Below are 18,795 nucleotides of genomic sequence, written 5' to 3' on the forward strand. Positions count from 1 at the left end.
GTACCAGCTGGCAACTGGACCCGGTCTGCCTGCAGTTGTGTTTGCACTTTGCACCATGCTGACAAAGTGAACATAGCTACCCCTACTCTTGAGTATAGCCCTTTCAGAATTATACATTGAGTGTGTTAATTTTGTTAGCCTTAGCTGTTATCATTCGATTTTCAAGAAATCATTCTACCAATATTGCACTGCACTAGTACATATATTAACAAAATAGGTACTTAAGAGAGCATGCCAGACAATTTCATTTAGCTACTCTCTGCTTTAGTCTGTTTCTTTTTCCTCAATTTTTTCTTTTTATATTTCTCATTAACTACCCACACACTGACACGTCCTACAGCCTATACTGTGCACTCGGCTACAATTAGGCTAGCCTCTAAGTCAGATTTCTCTCCACTAGATTCAGTGAAATTTCTGGCCTTCTCTTCCTGGGCTTCCCAATCAATGGTGCAGATAGCATACAACATGAAGCAAGCGCATGATGCCTGGGCAGCCAAAAGTCCCATCAGCAGTCCAACAAAACCCAGCTTGAATGGGAAGGCACACAACAAGGAGACGGGAAGTCCGATAAGGTAAAAGGCGACAAAATTTATGTGCGCTCCTATTGCGGGTTTCGCACTCCCTCTAAGCACTCCACAACCAACAGTCTGAATGCTGTTACCCATCTCACAGATGCCGATGATAGGCAAAGCAACTGCTGTCAAGTGTAAAATGTTAGGGTCCTTGTTGAACATCTGCCCCCACACATCCTTCACCGATATTGCGAAAAGGCAAGATGTAATGCCGCAAACCATTGAGACAACAATGCCAACAGCAGAGGCAAGCTTGGCCTGAGTTGGCCGGCCTGCTCCTAGTTCATGACTCACACGGGTCGAGAGGCCCAAACCAAGAGAGGATGGAAAAACATAGATGAGAGAAGTCATTTGAATCAGAATACCAAAGGATGCAACACTTGCCTTAGGATTCACAAGCCAACCACACACAACCATCATCACCTCATACCACCACCATTCGAGGCAAACCCCAATACAACTCGGGACAGCAAGTCTTATTAGTTGGATCCAACCCTTTAGCCCCGGCACCAAGGAGCCAGTCCACGGCTTCAGGCAGCTTTTAGAAAATATCATGTACCCAATAAGCCCCAGGTTTATGTTGATGGTGTTCAAAGAAGAGGCTAAGGCCATACCTTTGACCCCAAGACCCATAGAGAAAACTAGAAAGTAGCTAATGGGTATATGTAATAGAAGGCCTGCTGTGGCACAAACACTTACTGGCATAGTAATGTTTTGTGTCCTCAGAAAAATTCTCACTGGATGAAGAAAGGCTTGGGCAAAGAGATCAGGAAGGGAGAACAGAAGATACTCTTTTGCCGGTGCAATGATTTCGGGCTTTTGGTAGCATAAAAGCAGGATGGGTTCCATGTATATCCAGAGAAGTGAGATTGGTATAGTGGCAGCTAGCAAGAGCAGAATGGTTTTTTGAACAGTCTGGCTGAGGATGGGCCATTGCCGGGCTCCGTAAGCTTGGCCACAAATGGGCTCCATGCCGGCCGAAAGGCCCTTTAGCACAGAGTAACCTGTAATGTTGGCAAAAGCATTGGCTATTGATCCACCGGCAAGTTGAGCAGTGCCGAGTTGTCCCAGAAATAGCATCGAGACCTGGTTTCTGGAGTAGAGGAGGAGACCCGTTACCACGACCGGCCACACAATCTCGTACAGTATGAACAACTCATTGCGTACCTGCATTATTTAATGAAAAAAAACAAGGATGGCAAAGGAAATGTGATTAGTTCACTGGGGCTAACAAATATCAGAAAAAAGAAAAGTACAGATGGCTACTGGTAAGTAATATATAGATGATTTTATAATGTTGTGATGAAATGTAGGTTGGCAGAGGGAAGACTTAATTGTGCACAAAATACCACGATCTCTGATTTCCAATTTCCAACAGAGAAGAGCCAATAAATGATCTTCAGAAAAATTTCTCGCGGAAGCTAAGTAGATATATATATTGGTCCCCCATTTCCCATGAACAATAAATGAAACGGAGAAAGTCAGCTTTAGTAACTTGGATTTATGGAACATTTCATCTTCTATGATTTAGTAATTAGCTATTATATTTTCCTAAAAAAAATATATGAGAACAACAAATAATAAAGTTTTATTTTATTTTATGGTAGTATATGTAATGTTATAGTTTGAAATAGTGTATTCACTTAGTATTTGTTCGAAATAAAAACATACATAAATTATTATATTTATTGATAATCATTCAATACATGTTATATAAGGTTAACATGTAGAGAATAAGATATAAATGAGTAAGATAGATTCTTAACAAATGCAAATATATAAATATCTCTATATTCGACCTGCTAGACCACACCATTAGGGTATGTTCGGCCGTCTAAAGGGAACGGGAATGAAAATTTTTGAATAGCCAAAATATTGTGCGCGTGGGCTGATTTTTGCGAAGTCTGAATGAAATTTTTTTTTTCCCCATGCGCACAGTAAACGGCTAAACAGACTCTTATGCATTGACATCCCTTCTAAAAGGCGTGTTAAACGCCATTGATGTGATGGCATTAACCACATAAAGGTAACTCTGATTTTTTTTTATAAAAAACCAGCTTGATTAATTCTGATATAATAACCTTAAACGCCATATAACCCATAAAGGTAACTCTTCAATAGGTCAGGTTTAGATCCTTCCACCAATGCTTAATAAGTGACCAAGTAAGAATTTAACTACTATTTTTTTTTTTTTTTAAAAAAAAAGGGTAAGGGCTTCCATCATATATTTCATTTCATAGGTCACTTTTCAAAAATATACACGTCTCTTTGTGGAGAGACAAGATTCATTACCAACTTGACTAGGGCTAGGGTTTATTAATCATGCAATAAACATGGTATATAACTAGTGGTTTAGATCTCATTATACGCAAGGGCGGACGCAGGATTTTTGTCAGGGCGGGGCAATAATCGGATGCAAATAGCTTATCGGGTTCAAACCCAATAGCTTATTGGGTACAATTCAACATAACAAAAAAAATACCAATCAATATAATAAAAATCCTAAATTACTTGAAAAAAATCAACAATTCAATATTTATAGGGAATTTGAAATCAACATTTTGGTTCAACTTGGCAGCCTCTGCCTTTGAATTAAAAAAAAAATAAAAAATAAAAACATTTTGGTTCAACTAATTTTCGCTATTTGGGATTAGCGCCTATTTGGGCCCCGCTAATTTGTTTCGCTCAGAGTTTATATGGGCTCCGTTTTGTCTATTAGAATTCCAAAATGGGCTACAGGAGGGCAATTTGAATTCCAGGGAGGGACAGAGGTCCGAAAAGCAGATTTTTAGCACTATTTTTGAAAATCCAGCGGGGGGCAGCTGACCCTGTGCTACAGTAGATCCGCCCTGATTATACGAAGAGAAAAAGTACTTTGAATGTGTTAGCACACCAATGTTTGTGGCGGTGATTGTTTCTCCGATTTTAATAAATATTTTTCCAATACATTTGAATGTTTCTTATTAGGTAATGAAAGCTGACATTTTGATTCAAGCCGGCCCTCTCATTGGAGGAGAATTTTTTGAAAAATAAACAAACAAACAAACAAACAAAAAATTCGATAATGACAGCTTCAGTATACCATTTAGAACAAAACCTACCAGAAATAGTTATTTCAAAATAAAGAACCTACCAGAAATAGTTATTTGCACAGGCATGCCAAACCTAGTACTGTAGAAACTTCCATAATCTCTTAATTATGACAGCAAGATATTTATTATACGTATATACCATAAAGTGTTTGCCACAGAAGAACTGACGACATGTATATAAAGTTATAAACTCTAAGGAATAGCAACGTGTCATCTATTATTTCACATGCACGGTTCTAAATTGGGAGTTACAGCGTTGCGTGAAAAATAGGTTGCATGAATGAATGCCTCCATCTAAGAAATAATAATAATAATAATATTGCCTAACGCCTAACAAACGGTACGTTGGTTCGTAATAGCAACAGGTCTCCTATCCTACAGTCAGAATATAATATAATGTAAAACTTACGTTCTTCAATCTTAATCGTTCGATCGAAATCAGATGGATGATATTAATTAGAATACAATCTCTTGCTTTGCCGACATTTTTAAAAATACCATTTTCGGAAAATTAATAAACCAAAACACCCTTTTTGAAATTTTTTATTAAAAACAGCATGGCCGCTTCTGTGGGAAGCGGCCACATACAATCGGGCCGCTTTGGAGGACAGCGGCCACTGGAAAACACAAATTTTCTGAATTTTTCCTTTTTTTTTTTTTTTTTTTTTTGAAAACAGAAATTTTTTTATTATTTTTATTTTTTGTATTAAAATATTAGAAATGTTGAATATATTTCTTTGAATATAGATGGAATGCAATATAATTTGATTTATTAGAAAGACTGCAACAAATAACCCGGATCAATATTTTTCAGGCCGGATTTTTCGCGGCTGTAAGAAAAATTAATATATTTCTTTATGTGTTATTGGAAAAAAATAAAAATGTTTAGATTCTAAGTTATTGATCCCGGTTCAAAAGTCACTTCTAGGTAATCCAGAAAATATTATGATCCTTCTAGTACATTTAATTTATAAAAAGTTGTATCTATTTTTGAAAAAAAATAAAAACTTTAATTTATTTAATGATTGTTTTTAAAAAATAATTCTCAAAATAGATATAATTTTTTATAAATTAAATGTATTAGAAAGATCACAATATTTTCTGAATTATCTAGAAGTGACTTTTGAAGCGGGATCAATAACTCAGAATCTAAACATTTTTATTTTTTTCCAATAACACATAAATAAATATATTAATTTTTCTTACAGCCGCGAAAAATCCGGCCTGAAAAATATTGATCCGGGTTATTTGTTGCAGTCTTTCTAATAAATCAAATTATATTGCATTCCATCTATATTCAAAGAAATATATTCAACATTTCTAATATTTTAATACAAAAAATAAAAATAATAAAAAAATTTCTGTTTTCAAAAAAAAAAATTCAGAAAATTTGTGTTTTCCAGTGGCCGCTGCCCTCCAAAGCGGCCCGATTGTATGTGGCCGCTTCCCACAGAAGCGGCCATGCTGTTTTTAATAAAAAATTTCGAAAATGGTGTTTTGGTTTATTAATTTTCCGAAAATGGTATTTTTAAAAATTTCGGCTTGCTTTGGGATGAATAACATCATCCAATCACAAACATGAGCAACGACCAACGGGCCCATCCAGTGATGGCATCAGAACTTCTCCAGTCTCTTAGAACTGGAGATCTCCGTTGGATGTGATTCCTTTTAAGTTTCTGGAGAAAATGAAGAGACCTATGATATATGCGCCTGGGCCTGGCGCATTAGACCGGATGCAACAATACCGTATTGTTGTGAGACCGAGATTTTCTGAGGGCTTAAAATATGTAGAAAACTAGAAGTCAATTATATTTAAGCAACTCTAAGAATTTAAATTTAATTTTCAAATAGGTTTGTAGTGTCTGCAATTTGTAGAGAAATAAAACAAAATAATAACGGATAAATAAGTCGCCTAGTTATACTTCATTACATCCTACTGCATTTAGTTTAAAAAAAAAACTTTTTTTTTTCTCTATGTTTCCTTTTTAACTAGAATTAATCTTCACAATTGAGATGAAGTGAGATATTTCTTCTATTTCTTACCTCTTTTCTCATCTCGTCCACTTTAATATCAATTGGATCAGATCATTGAGACATTCGAATAAAATACTTTTTGAGAACTTATTTGAGAAAATCTACCTAATAAATAGTTTTTATTACGAGAAAACACAATAGAAGATAAGTGAAAAGTTATTATAATATATACTCATAACTTTTTTCTATCATTATATATTGTCCGCATATTCATAAGGAGTAACAATTTACATAACAATTTTATGTGCTTTGTAACTTTACACGAATGTTCTAGAAACAACATAATTTTTTTATATATATTGGAATGAATAGAACGTGCATCATGAACAATGTTAGTAAATTAGATTGCCAGATGTCTCGTAAAGACGGTTCAAAATTATCTATCATTAATTCTTTTTGTAGCTACTTGTTAGATAATAAAACTTTTGGCATATATAAACAAAAGCTCCGTACGTGTGCTGTAAAATTCCAAATTGTCTGGTAAGGAAGTAAGAATCTAATATTGTATGCGTTAACTGGAAAGCTAATTTATGAGTTGGCACGCATTTACTGTTTCAAAAAATAAATAACGGTAATACACATACTAATTTAGTGGTAATAATTACTTACACATTATGTTTGAAAATAAACAATTTAATTAATATTGTCAGTATTTGCATTAATAATAATGATAAGCTATATAAAATGCATAAAATTATAATATTAATTTCAATTGTAAAAAAATAATAAATTCATTTGTTCTACAAGTTTGCAAATTGTAGAGGAGTGATGCATTATAATTAAATTGTGTAATTTTTTTCTTTGGAATATATTGGTAATTTTGCGTTCCAGTCCCTGACTCCCTATAACGAACATCACGAAAATACTACGGAATTAGTCACAAAAGATCCACCATATGAAAACAATTCATAAACTGGAGTTGTGTGGGAGAGGTTTGGTCCAGACCGCAGCCAAAACCAATCCCACGCGAGATGGCCTCTGCAGCTGTTCTCGTTACAATCTCCATTAATAAAAGAAACGGAGACACCAGTAACAGAGAGGCTGATAATTTCTCGATCTCTCCATTTAGGTTGGACTGGAGAGGGTCTAAGCGCTGGGTACCAGCAACACCTCCACTTTAATCCATGCGTAACAGAGATGCATGTCTCCACGCCCATACTTAGTTTAGACAAGGAAACAAGAAACTCTTGTCACACAAGAGATATGGAGCTAATTAAATAGAGGAAAATATCACAAGGATTTTGGATTGCATTGCAGAGGTAATGGTCCAAATTTGCAATGATTAAATATATAATCTATATATCTATATATATATATATAGTTTTATATATAGTTAAAATATTTCCAAAAGAAAAAGAAGAAGAAGATGAGATGAGATAAGATAACTTACCATCGCTACCTCTCCTTTCTTGAATTCACATGCATAAGGAAATAGCTTCAGGCTGACTCTATTCGTTTGTTCGTCTTCATTTGCTCGACAGCTTGCCACGGGTTCAAGTAATGGGACTTGATCTTGTTTCCTGGTTTGATCCATGGAGAAGGAAGGGGGGAGAGAGAGAAAACTTTGATAAGCTTTTTGGTCGAAGAGTGTGGGGATTGAGGGAGAGAGAGCGTCTTGGCAGCCTCTGCCAAGTTTTGAGAGAGAGAGAGAGTGAAACTGGGGGCTTTGGCTGAGGTTTTATAGGGATGGAGGTTGGAGGGATTGGGAATTTTATTTTGGTAAAAACATAAAAATTACTGCGCGATTAAAAAAAAACCGGACCGCTCTAAATGAGTCACTCAGTAAAATTTTCATCAAATAAGCAGTTTGTAAATGAAGAGGGGCAGGTGGCGCATTTCCTCTTATCTTTTTGTAGGCATGCCAAACTCTTTTTAATGAAATGGAGAAGGCTTTCAAATTGAATTAATAAGGGATCATGTTGTCTGCCTTTTTGGTATCAAATTTTACTTGAATTTTTTAAAAATAACGATACATGTCAAATTTTATCAAAAATGAAGGGTACATATTAGGTATACTTAGCTATGCAATGCAATCTCTTGCTATGTCTTAATTACAATTTAAACTTAATGGTATTAAAGTGTTGATAAAAACAAGAAATTAATAGCAGTAGCATTAGGCTCTGATTGGAATAACAATTAACGAGAATAGATTTCAATTCAATAGAAAAGAGATGAAAATAATAGATTCAAAATTGAAATTTATTGATTAGAACTAGTGAGTAAGACAAAAGAATTCAATATTGACCGGTAATAAAAAACCCAATCAGTAAGCTTAATTTACAAATAATGTCATTGATCTAAATTGGGAAAAAAATAAGAAGAGATGCACTGAAGTCCCAGGAGGGATAAGCTCCAGCACAAAAAACTTAATGGAGAGACTGAAAAGGATCGAGGCAGGGGATCTTGCACGCTTTCTTTGCTCCAGCATAGAGAGGCTTGGCAGTGAGGCCGAAGAAGAGAAGAAGTCGAGAAACTTGATGGTGCGCCTGGCGATGCGAAAGAAGAGAGAAACGAGGGTAAGTACGTATTTTCACTATGGAGAAATCGTTTCTCGTCAAATCTCTACATTTTTAGTGTGATTTCTGCCTCTCGAAATCACGTCGACTGAACTCGTTTCTTTCACTTTCACTGTATTCGATCACGAAGGCGACATGAATTCTATTTCCATTTCGCGTTTTAGGTTTTGAGGGTTCTTTCTTATCAGAGCTTTAATGTACATTAAATATGATTCTTATTCTCTTTAAATTGCTTTCAAATAAAAAAAAAATTAGGGATTGACATAAAATGAGAAAAAGCTAGGGTGTGATGTGCTCACCAAGAAGGTTTGATGAGCAAATTAACAACAAATTCAAACTGTTGAAATCCATGTACTTCAAAAGTGATGCATGTATATGCAAAATTTTGAAAGTTTCGAATTCATTTGTTACAAGGTCAAGCGGTTAAAGAAATAAACCTTTTATAAGTTATTGTATAAGTTTTATGTATTCATTTTTCATAATTTTTTGACTGCTTGATCATGTAGCAAATGAATTCGAAACTTTCAAAATTTTGTATGTACATGCATCACTCATGAAGTATATAGATTTTAACAGTCTGAATTCGCCGTTTAAAACCGATCTGATATACTTTTGTAGTTGTCCTGACTAAAATCTTCTTAGTGAGCACATCACACCCTAACTTTGCTCACATAAAATCATACAGCTCCGTTACCTTTGTAGAATAGAAGTAGAGGAATTTATATTACCACCAAAGGTAACATAAAAAAAAAAAAAAAAAAAAAAGTCCAAATCATCTCATTCTACAAAACCGTGTTTCTACCGTAATACAGAGGATACGAATTCAGATCATTTGGGAACAAACAAAATTTATCATTTCCTAGTGTTGCGGTGATTTTGAGAATGAATTTAAAAAAAAATGGAGAAATTAAAAATAATTAAAATGGGGTTGGGCCTGTAAGAGGCTAGTATCTTATAAAGAAAAAAAACAGTACTGAGATTAAAATATCTCTAATTTAAAAATAATGAAAAATATATATATACCTCCTAATTGCCTAAAATTAAATTATACATGACCCCCACTTGACCATAGAATCATAGATGCATGTGTTGACTCATTTCTTTTCTAAACTAACACTAAACCTGACATCAGTGACATGCATGATGACTTGATCATCATAGGTTGAAATATTTTATATAAAAATGAATTCAAATTTTTTGGCGCGAGAGAGCCTAACATTTCTATATAGCACGTCGTCTTCACTTGCCTCTGCAAATTATAGAATATTGATTTTTCATAGTCGGTATACAGTTGTCTACATGCATGATGAGTCACAATCATAGTCACAAGATTTGTGAATTAAATTCGAATTAAATCCGAATAATTCATTTTTTGGTGATGCCGAATCGAACGCCGAATTATTCGGTTGACCAAACTTTGACCGAATTAAACTTGAATAATTCGCGAATTTTAAGAATTTTTCCTGAATTTTATGAATTATTCACGATTTTTTCCCAAATTTTTCCCAGAAAATGTTATTATTATTATTTTTTTTTGCTCTCTTGCAGAATTGAGATCTCTGATCCAGATAATTCCAAATCATTCCCGAATTATACCCGAATTACGAATTTTTGACATCGCCGAACCGAACCTGAATAATTCATTTGTGACTATGTTCATTAGTTCAACAACCTTAAGTAAAAAGTAACTTATAATTTTCAACAAGCACAATATAATATATACTTCATAGTTCATACACATCATATACAAACAAAATTGATGAAATATGATGCAAATTTCATTATTCATCAAATGACATAAAAATATTTAACAGAATTTGACGGAATATCAAATAATACTTAAATTGCATGAAAAATAATACAAAAACAATGTCTATAATATACTCTGTTTTTTGAAAATTTATTTCCAAAACTTGAGAAAATATTGTCAAACTTGTCCGGATAAATGTTGTAATTAAAGAGATCATAATCCACAATTAATAAAAAAAAGAAGAAGAGGGATGCAAATAAAACTACCAGATAAATTTTGTGTGTGCTAAATTACGATGGCTAAGTCACAATCAGTGTTGTAAATAACGGTATGCAGTCATCAGACGGATATAGTACTGCCAAGCAATTAATCGGAAAATAATCGGCCATAATCAAGAATAATCAGTCGATTAGTCGGAAAAATTTATGACGATTTGGTCACCGCCAACGACTAATCGGCCAATTAATCGGCATAAACAGATGTATTTTACAACACAGGTCACATTAACACCGAGTGTGGCAGGCCATACCGGCCACAGAAGATCTACCGCGTGTGGCAGGCCAATAGGCCATACCGTTGACCCGACCCGATACAATTTTTTGCAATATGGGCATTTTATTAAGTCCAGTTTGACCCAAAGACTGTTGAAATATTATTGGACACAAATGCCTAGAGTGAGCTAAGTTATGGGCATGTATTTTTTTTCTTTTCTTTTTTTGAACTGGCATATACTGATCAGATACTGCCTAGCTTTCATTTTAATTACTGAACTAGGGGGGAACACAGCTCAGTATTAAAAGGCAGTACTAGTATATATATATTAGTATAATACATGTCGAAAATACGGCGGTTCGTTCCGGTCTGAAATTACGAAATTTCAGCCATGTATTCGAGTTTTGGCTGAAATCGAAGCAATTAATGTGGAAATGATATTTAAACAAGTTCCTCTTTTGAATGTTTGATTTCGTTTGCTGTAGAGATGATTTTTAATTCAGTTGTTTAATTCAAAAGAGGAAACAAAGATTGTTTACACAGGCGGTGAAGAACTGATCCAACCTAAGCACATTGTTCTTTCTCATATCAAAGTTCAAAAAATTAGAAATATGGAAGGAATGTAAGATAATCACAGTCAGAGGTAGAGCCAGACTTTCAGATTATGGAGGTCAAACGTGAATAGAATCAAATATATAAAAATTTTCTACTATGAATGGAGGTCAATTTCACAATATCCATAATATTTTAGTTTAAACTATATTAAAATAGAGTATAAATACAAAAAAAAAAAAAATTTGAAAATGAATGGGGTTCAATTGATCCCATTCATTAAACGTGGATTCGCCTCCGATCATAGTGATTAAACTTCCATTTTTATTTTTTTGGTTTAAACTAAGTATGATGAATCATTAGTGAATCCGAAATTAACTTCACCATTTGTAATTGTGCACTGGAGGAAAACATTAACAATTTAAGGATAAAGGAAAAGGCCAAAGTAATTTGTAGGGTTACCAAACAACCTATGGTCTCTACTCTCTAGCATCACATGAACAAAACAGGTACAAGTAAATTAGGTTTGGCCTAACTAAACGACACTAAGTTTATCCTTTGGAGATAATCTAAAGAACTACAGCGGCTGTCAAATTTTAGTTAGGACGGTGTTGTGTATTTTAAGACGATATATATAAATATATATATATATAGAGAGAGAGAGAGGCTAATATGCATTCGGTTGCATATGGACCGAAGTGCTTACGGTCCAAATTTGATTTTTCAAAATCCAAACGGTCGATCTGAACCGTTCATCTTGTTCTTCATATTAATATGTGCTTGAAGACCAAATTTTATATTTTTCTGAATTTTTTTACTATTTATTAAATATTTTACAAAATTGTTGATCCAACGGTAGCTGCTGATTTTACTGTTTTGTTAAGCTACCGTTGGATCAACAATTTTTGTAAAATACTTAATAAATAGTAAAAAAATTCAGAAAAATATAAAATTTGGTCTCCAAGCACATATTAATATGGAGAACAAGATAAACGGTTCAGATCGACCGTTTGGATTTTGAAAAATCAAATTTGGACCGTAAGCACTTCGGTCCATATGCAACCGAATGCATATTAGCCACACTCTCTCTCTCTCTATATATATATATTTTGAGGAGATAATCTAAAGAATTAAAGCGGCTGTCAAATTTTAGTTAGGATGGTACTGTTGTGTATTTTAAGGTGATATATCTTTGGCTTTACTAGGCATGTCTATGATTAATTAATCTAATGATGTTGTCAACAAATTCGGCTTAAAAGTCACTGAGCTATCGACCTATAAATTCATATATTGTATGTTGTGCAATAAGATGTATGTTAAGGAATCCGGGATGGTCCGATTGATGGGTATCGTATCAAATTCAGTCTGATGTTATGTTAGAGTCGTCTGATTTGTATTGAAATTTTAAGATTTATGTGAATCAAGTGCGCACAAATTATGTTGTAGATCGAACGCTCTGATTGTGCATTGGATTGATTTGGTTTGATGCCCACAAAACCGTAGAGTAGAGTCCTCATCTCGATCAGTGCGTGACGGTGAATAGATCTGGTCGTCGGAGTGCGGTGCAGTGAGGGGCGAACCCATGTAGTCAGGGGCGGAGCTAGAATATTGAGATGAGGGGGGCTAGAAAATAAATGGTAGTGTAATTTTATGTTATAGAGGGGGCTAAAAGTATTAATACATATAAAAATTATAAAATTCAATGGACAAAATTACAAATTTTCAATGCATGGGGGTGGCTTAGCCTCCTTTTAAGTCCATTACCTCCCACCCCTGCATGTAGTCCCGGGGGAGTAGCTGCCCTCCCTGGATTTTGAGTTTTAGTGGAGACCAGGATGATTTTTTTGCTCTCATCTGAATGTTTGATTTGTAATTCGAGTTAAATTAAGAATTAAAACTAAAATAAATTTTTTGAATTATGATTGGTAATTAGAATTATAGGTTGGAGAATCAAAAATTACAAGTCAGAGTATTGGAAAGTATAAGTTAAAGCATTGTTTTTTATCGAGTACCTAATTAGTTAATGGGTTTAAACTCGATGAGCTATTTAAACCCGATTTGATATTTTCTTGCCCCCCTGACGAAAATCATGGGTCTGCCCCTGGATGCAACCGAAAGAGCGGATCCGATCGTGAAGCGAGATGGGAATTAAGGTATTAGAGTGATTATGAGTGTATATAAATAGAATTAGAAGAGTAGACCTAGAAATTTAATGAGTGATTAAGGGTGATTGGAGTAGGTTAGAGTAATTAGAAGATTTTATGATAATAAATGAGTAAATTTAAAAATTAGAGTCACTTGAATCGTAATAAATACTTTCTTTAGCAATCGAATTATTAGTAGACGTTAAAATCACTAACTTTCAAAAAATAATTCTCATAAAATTATTATCCCTTTCTACATAATAGGAAGAACTATTCTTTATCATCTCTTTAATTATTATCCTTGCAAGGTTTGTATCTGTCAAATTCAAATTAAATGCTAATTACTATCTAAAAAATAAAATAAAATGCTAATTAGAACTAAACGACAATAAATAGCAAAAAGTCAACTGTATGAGAAATTAAAGTGAGCGTATGATATCTCTCCAGCAAAAATAAACCTCTAGCTTTAATTTAAGTCAACTTAATAATAACAATTAAAAATAAGTGACAAATGAATGAAATGTTGGTGAATTTGGAGAAAATTAGTTAGCGTATGATATCTCTACAGCAAAAATAAAACGGTGTTCTAGCTTTAATTGTAGTCAACTTAATAATAAACGATTAAAATTAAAAGACAAATGAATGAAATGTTGGTGAATTTGGAGGCGGAAAAAAATGTCTCTACTTTAAAAACAAAAATGTTAACTCCCCACTCCCATTTTTTTTTTTTTTTTTTTGTAAAAGTGATTGAGAATTCAAACATTTCAATACTATTCTTCCATAATTGTCCCTTTTTAGTGTATTTTTTTCTATTTCAAAAGAAAAAGAAAAAAAACTATATACTTGCATTATTCACTTATTAATGAAAGATTTGAAAAAAAAAAAAAATCAAGCAACAAATATACTTCATTAATTACATATATTTTGCTATTTTTTTTAATCAAATTCAGTACTTTTCTTGTAACAATTTTTTTATTTCGCCATTGGTTATACACATATATATAAAATCAGGAGTAGAACTAGGGTGTTCTTAAGTTCACCAAGTCCCTTGGTGAACTCAAGTTTAAAACCTATTGAATCGGCTTCAAATGACTAATCCAAACTGTTGAAACCCACCTATCTTATGAGTGATATATTTACATGAGAAAATTTTAAATATTCGAATTAATTTAGTATAAAGTCAAGCTAGCGGTCAAAATTAGAAGGTTAATAAATCAATTTTAATTCATTCACTTTTTTAATTTTTTTTACCACTTGACTCTATGCAAATTTAATTTAATTTTTTTTTTTTTACATGTAGACATATCACTCGTAAGGTAGATAGGTTTCAACGGTTGAGATTTGTCGTTTGAAGCTGATTCGATGGATTTTAGACTTGAGTTCACCAAAAGACTTGGTGAACTTAAGAACACCCTAGTTCTACTCTATATAATATATTTGTGTGGTTTACATTAGTAGTACCTACTTAGTGACTGTCCATATTTTTGCATGAATCTGTTACTTGGAAAATAAATGCACCTATATATGTTGTTCAAAATTAAGTTGCATGCATGCTCCAATGATTTAGTTAGCGTGTGTATGCGGTATCATGAACATCATTTAAACAATAATATATATACAAAAAGCAGATACTTGTTTTTGCCACAGTTAATTTAATTTATACCACACAGGCACATGCAACCTGCTTATTCGTCTAATGGTTTTTATTAGCATTCTATGCCTAGTGTTAATGATTATTGATCTTTCATTTTTTGTTTATTATATTTTTGATATTTTGAAAGTTTCTTTTATGCAGTGAAGGAAAAATATGATGTGATATGATTAACATGTCACGACTTAGTCATGTTATGTAATGATACGTGATCAAAATTTTGTTTTTCGTATGAAGTGATTAAAATAGAGGATATCATGTATGTCATGAAATGATTACGTTATTGTGGTCTCGTTGTGAACACGTGACGTGATTGGCCACGCTTATTTTTTCTTATTCAGATTTTAAGTTAGTTTAGAGGAAAAAAAATGAAAAAGATGCTAAAAATAATAAACTATTGCAAAATAAATAAACAATATATTGGGAAAATTGGTACGTTTGTGATCGGGTCAGTTTGCCTGACATGTCATTTCCGGTCAAAGGAAGACACATCATACGACACACGAGTCACGTCGCAAATCCATTAACTAATAGAGTACTAGATACAAAGTAATACTTTGACTTGTAATTTTCATTGTTATAATTTCTAATCATAATTACCAATTATAATTTAAAAAAATTATTATAATTTTAACCATAAATTTAACCATATTTATGAATCAAAATTCAAGAAGGGGCGCAAATAGCTAGGAAGACAGTTAATAAGTTCTGACGTATAAATTAATTTCCATAAAAATTCAAAATCCAAGAGTGAAAGAAAGAAATTAAATGGTTCGCCCCTCTATAAACATGTCATAACGGAATCAATAATAACGTGATTAATATCCTTCATTGCTTGTGGACTATTTCTTTGTGCAAATTAGTACGAAACTAACTTTCCAATTGAAACAATACATGCCATATCATCAATGGCAGGTCAGATCAGTAGAGGTCCAAAAACACGAATATCATGCAAAGATACCCAAACCAATCAATTTTCCAATAAATTAGTGCCTTCATGAAAAGGTCTACAGCGTCCGATTTTACACAGCTATATGGAATGGTTATAAATTAGTACTACCATCCAATCAAATAATCTAAAAAGAGAAGGCTTAAGACATAAATTTTATGTGAAAGGTTATGGATTCGAAATCTACAAAGTAGAGAAGTTATGTAATATACATAAGGCTTATTAAGCACAAAAAAATTGTGGTGGAATAGAGAAAAATCTTGTTGGCTCGGTAAAAAAAAAAAAAAAAAAAAATGATAAAATTAGAATTGTGAAACAAGAACACAAGCACTCCCTTGAATCTCCCTTCCCACCCTTTTGTTATTATTTCATCACAAAATAGAGTTACACAGTAAGATTTTATTTTTCCTCTTTTCTTTTGTTTTTCTATTATATTTTTCTACATACACGGCTCCTCTATTTAAACTAAAATAACAGCACCTATAATCAACTAAGGAAATAAATTTCAATCATCTATGTTTAGAAGAATTGCTTTATTCTTTTGGAAAGATAATCACCCCTGCCATTCCTTGGAGAGCCGCTAGATATATTTAGATGATTTGCATTAATTACATCCTATATGGGTTGGAAAGATAATCACCCCTGCCATTCCTTGGAGACCCGCCACATATATTTAGAAGATTTGCATTAATTACATCCTATATGGGTTAGATTAATATTCTTCTTTCCTCCTTTTGTAGATCTTAAATATTACAACATGTCATAGTGCTGGATTTGATACTCCCCCTCACTGTGACACATAGATATCCTTCATCATTAGTTTTTCGAGAGCCGTGTTGAAATCTTTACTAGCAACTGCTTTGGTGAGAATATCTGCAACCTGTTCATGTGACCTTACAAACGGCAACAAAATAATGTTAGAATCAAGTTTTTTTTTAATAAAATGTCGATCTACCTCGATATGCTTAGTTCTATCATGTTGCACCGGATTATGGGAGATGTCAATTGCAGCCTTGTTGTCACAAAATAATTTCATTGGGATTTCTGGTCCGAAACCAAGTTCAGTGACTAGTTTCTTTAACCATAGAAGCTCACAAATGCCTTTTACCATGCCCCGAAACTCTGCTTCAGCGCTTGAAAGTGTCACTACATTTTGTTTTTTACTTCTCCAAGTTACTAAATTACCACCAACAAATGTAAAGTACCCAGCTGTAGATTTACGATCAACAATATTGCCAGCCCAGTCAGCATCAGTATAACCCTCAATGTTGACATGTCCATGTCTTCCAAATGTTATGCCCTTACCTGGATTTCCTTTGAGATACCTGATAATCCTCATCGCAGCCTCCATGTGTTCTTCCTTTGGGTCATGCATGAACTGACTCACAACTCCCACTGCATAAGCTATGTCAGGCCGGGTATGTGACAAATATATCAATTTTCCTATTAACCTCTGGTATCGTTCTTTATTGGTAGGTACTTGGTTAGGATCATCACTAAGTTTCATATTTTGGACCATTGGTGTGTCTGCGGGTTTGCAATCAAGCATACCAACTTCAGTTAGGAGATCAAGGATGTATTTCCTCTGAGATAGAGAGATACCCATTTTATTACGAGAAACTTCTATACCCAAAAAATATTTTAAACCACCCAAGTTTTTCATCTCGAACTCCTTGCTTAATTTTTTCTCAAGTTTCTCAATCTCACTATCATCATCTCCAGTAATAATCATGTCATCAACATAAATTATCAAAATTGTAATTTTACCTCCCGTTTTCTTGAAGAACATTGTGTGATCTGAATCTCCCTGCTGTTAGTCATAGCTTTTCATTGCCATGCAAAATCTTCCAAACCATGCTCTGGGTGATTGCTTGAGTCCATACATCGCCTTCTTGAGTTTGCACACTTTAGGTCTTGATTCATGATTTTTGTATCCTGGTGGCATATCCATATAGATATCTTCTTCTAGATCACCATGTAAGAATGCATTCTTCACATCAAATTGATGTAAAGGCCAGTCAAAATTTGCTGCAAGAGATAAGATAACTTGCACAGTATTTAGTTTTGCTACAGGTGAGAAGGTTTCCTGAAAATCAATCCCATAAACTTGTGTATACCCCTTAGCAATTAATCGTGCTTTATATCTATCAATCTCCCCTTTTTCATTATATTTAATGGTGTAGACCCACTTACATCCCACCGTGTTTTTTCCTTTTGGTAGATCTACTAGTTCCCAGGTACAATTTTTCTTAAGGGCATTCATCTCAGATTCCATTGCTTGAACCCACCTTTTATCCTTCAAGGCTTCTTCTAGTTTATTAGGAACTGTAACAGCAGCTAATTGATTTACAAAGGCTCTCAATGGTTTTATAAGATTTATAGTACTGGTATAATTAGCAATGGGATATCTTATGCTCTCACTTGAACCAATCTCTTGTATATACCTCTTTGGTGGTTGTCCCCTAGTTATACGAGGTGGTAATTTAAATCTTGGTTGAGAAACACATACCTGAGGATCCTCCTCTAGAGATATTGGCTCATCGGGTTGGGACTGTATTATTTCTTCATTCCGCTCATGCAAATCGAATTCATTTAAGTCAATCCATAAATCCAAACCTGAGTTCATACCTGAGGAGGATGACCCGAGTTCAAGGTCATTGTGATCCGATCTGGATATGAGATTTCTGATCGGTTCTGCAGTAGAATTCGATTCTGGATTGGACCTCAAATTAGGTAGAGAATTCAGATTAGGAAGGGAATTTGGTTCTGAATTAGGCAAAGTATTCAGATTAGGAAGGGAATTTGGTTCTGGATTAGGCAGAGAATTCGGATTAGGAAGGAAATTTGGTTCTGGATTTGTTTTTGGATCCGAATTCAGATTAGGCATGGAATTCAGATTAGGAAGAGATGGACCTATATTTGGTAGGTTTAGAAAAAACAGATTTTGGTCACTTGTATCAGTCTCCCCCTGGCCCAAAAACTGGGTTTTATCAAAGAAAAATTCATTTTCAAAAAAGGTTACATCCATGGAGGTGTGGAATTT

The 18,795-nt window shown here is 33.8% G+C and overlaps 1 protein-coding gene across 1 annotated transcript; it reads right to left on the reverse strand.

Annotated features, from left to right (window-relative positions):
* Positions 1–177: 177 nt before the first annotated feature.
* LOC144573519 (protein DETOXIFICATION 53-like) lies at positions 178–7,344 on the reverse strand. The gene is made up of 2 exons (XM_078323302.1): positions 7,089–7,344; positions 178–1,739 (listed from the first exon to the last, which is right to left on the reverse strand). Exons 1-2 carry the CDS (start codon positions 7,230–7,232, stop codon positions 342–344), a joined length of 1,542 nt encoding a protein of 513 aa, XP_078179428.1. The 5' UTR covers positions 7,233–7,344; the 3' UTR covers positions 178–341.
* Positions 7,345–18,795: the final 11,451 nt, after the last annotated feature.

This window comes from Carex rostrata, chromosome 21 (genome assembly GCF_964058835.1).
Source record: "Carex rostrata chromosome 21, lpCarRost1.2, whole genome shotgun sequence".
Lineage (NCBI taxonomy): Eukaryota > Viridiplantae > Streptophyta > Magnoliopsida > Poales > Cyperaceae > Carex > Carex rostrata.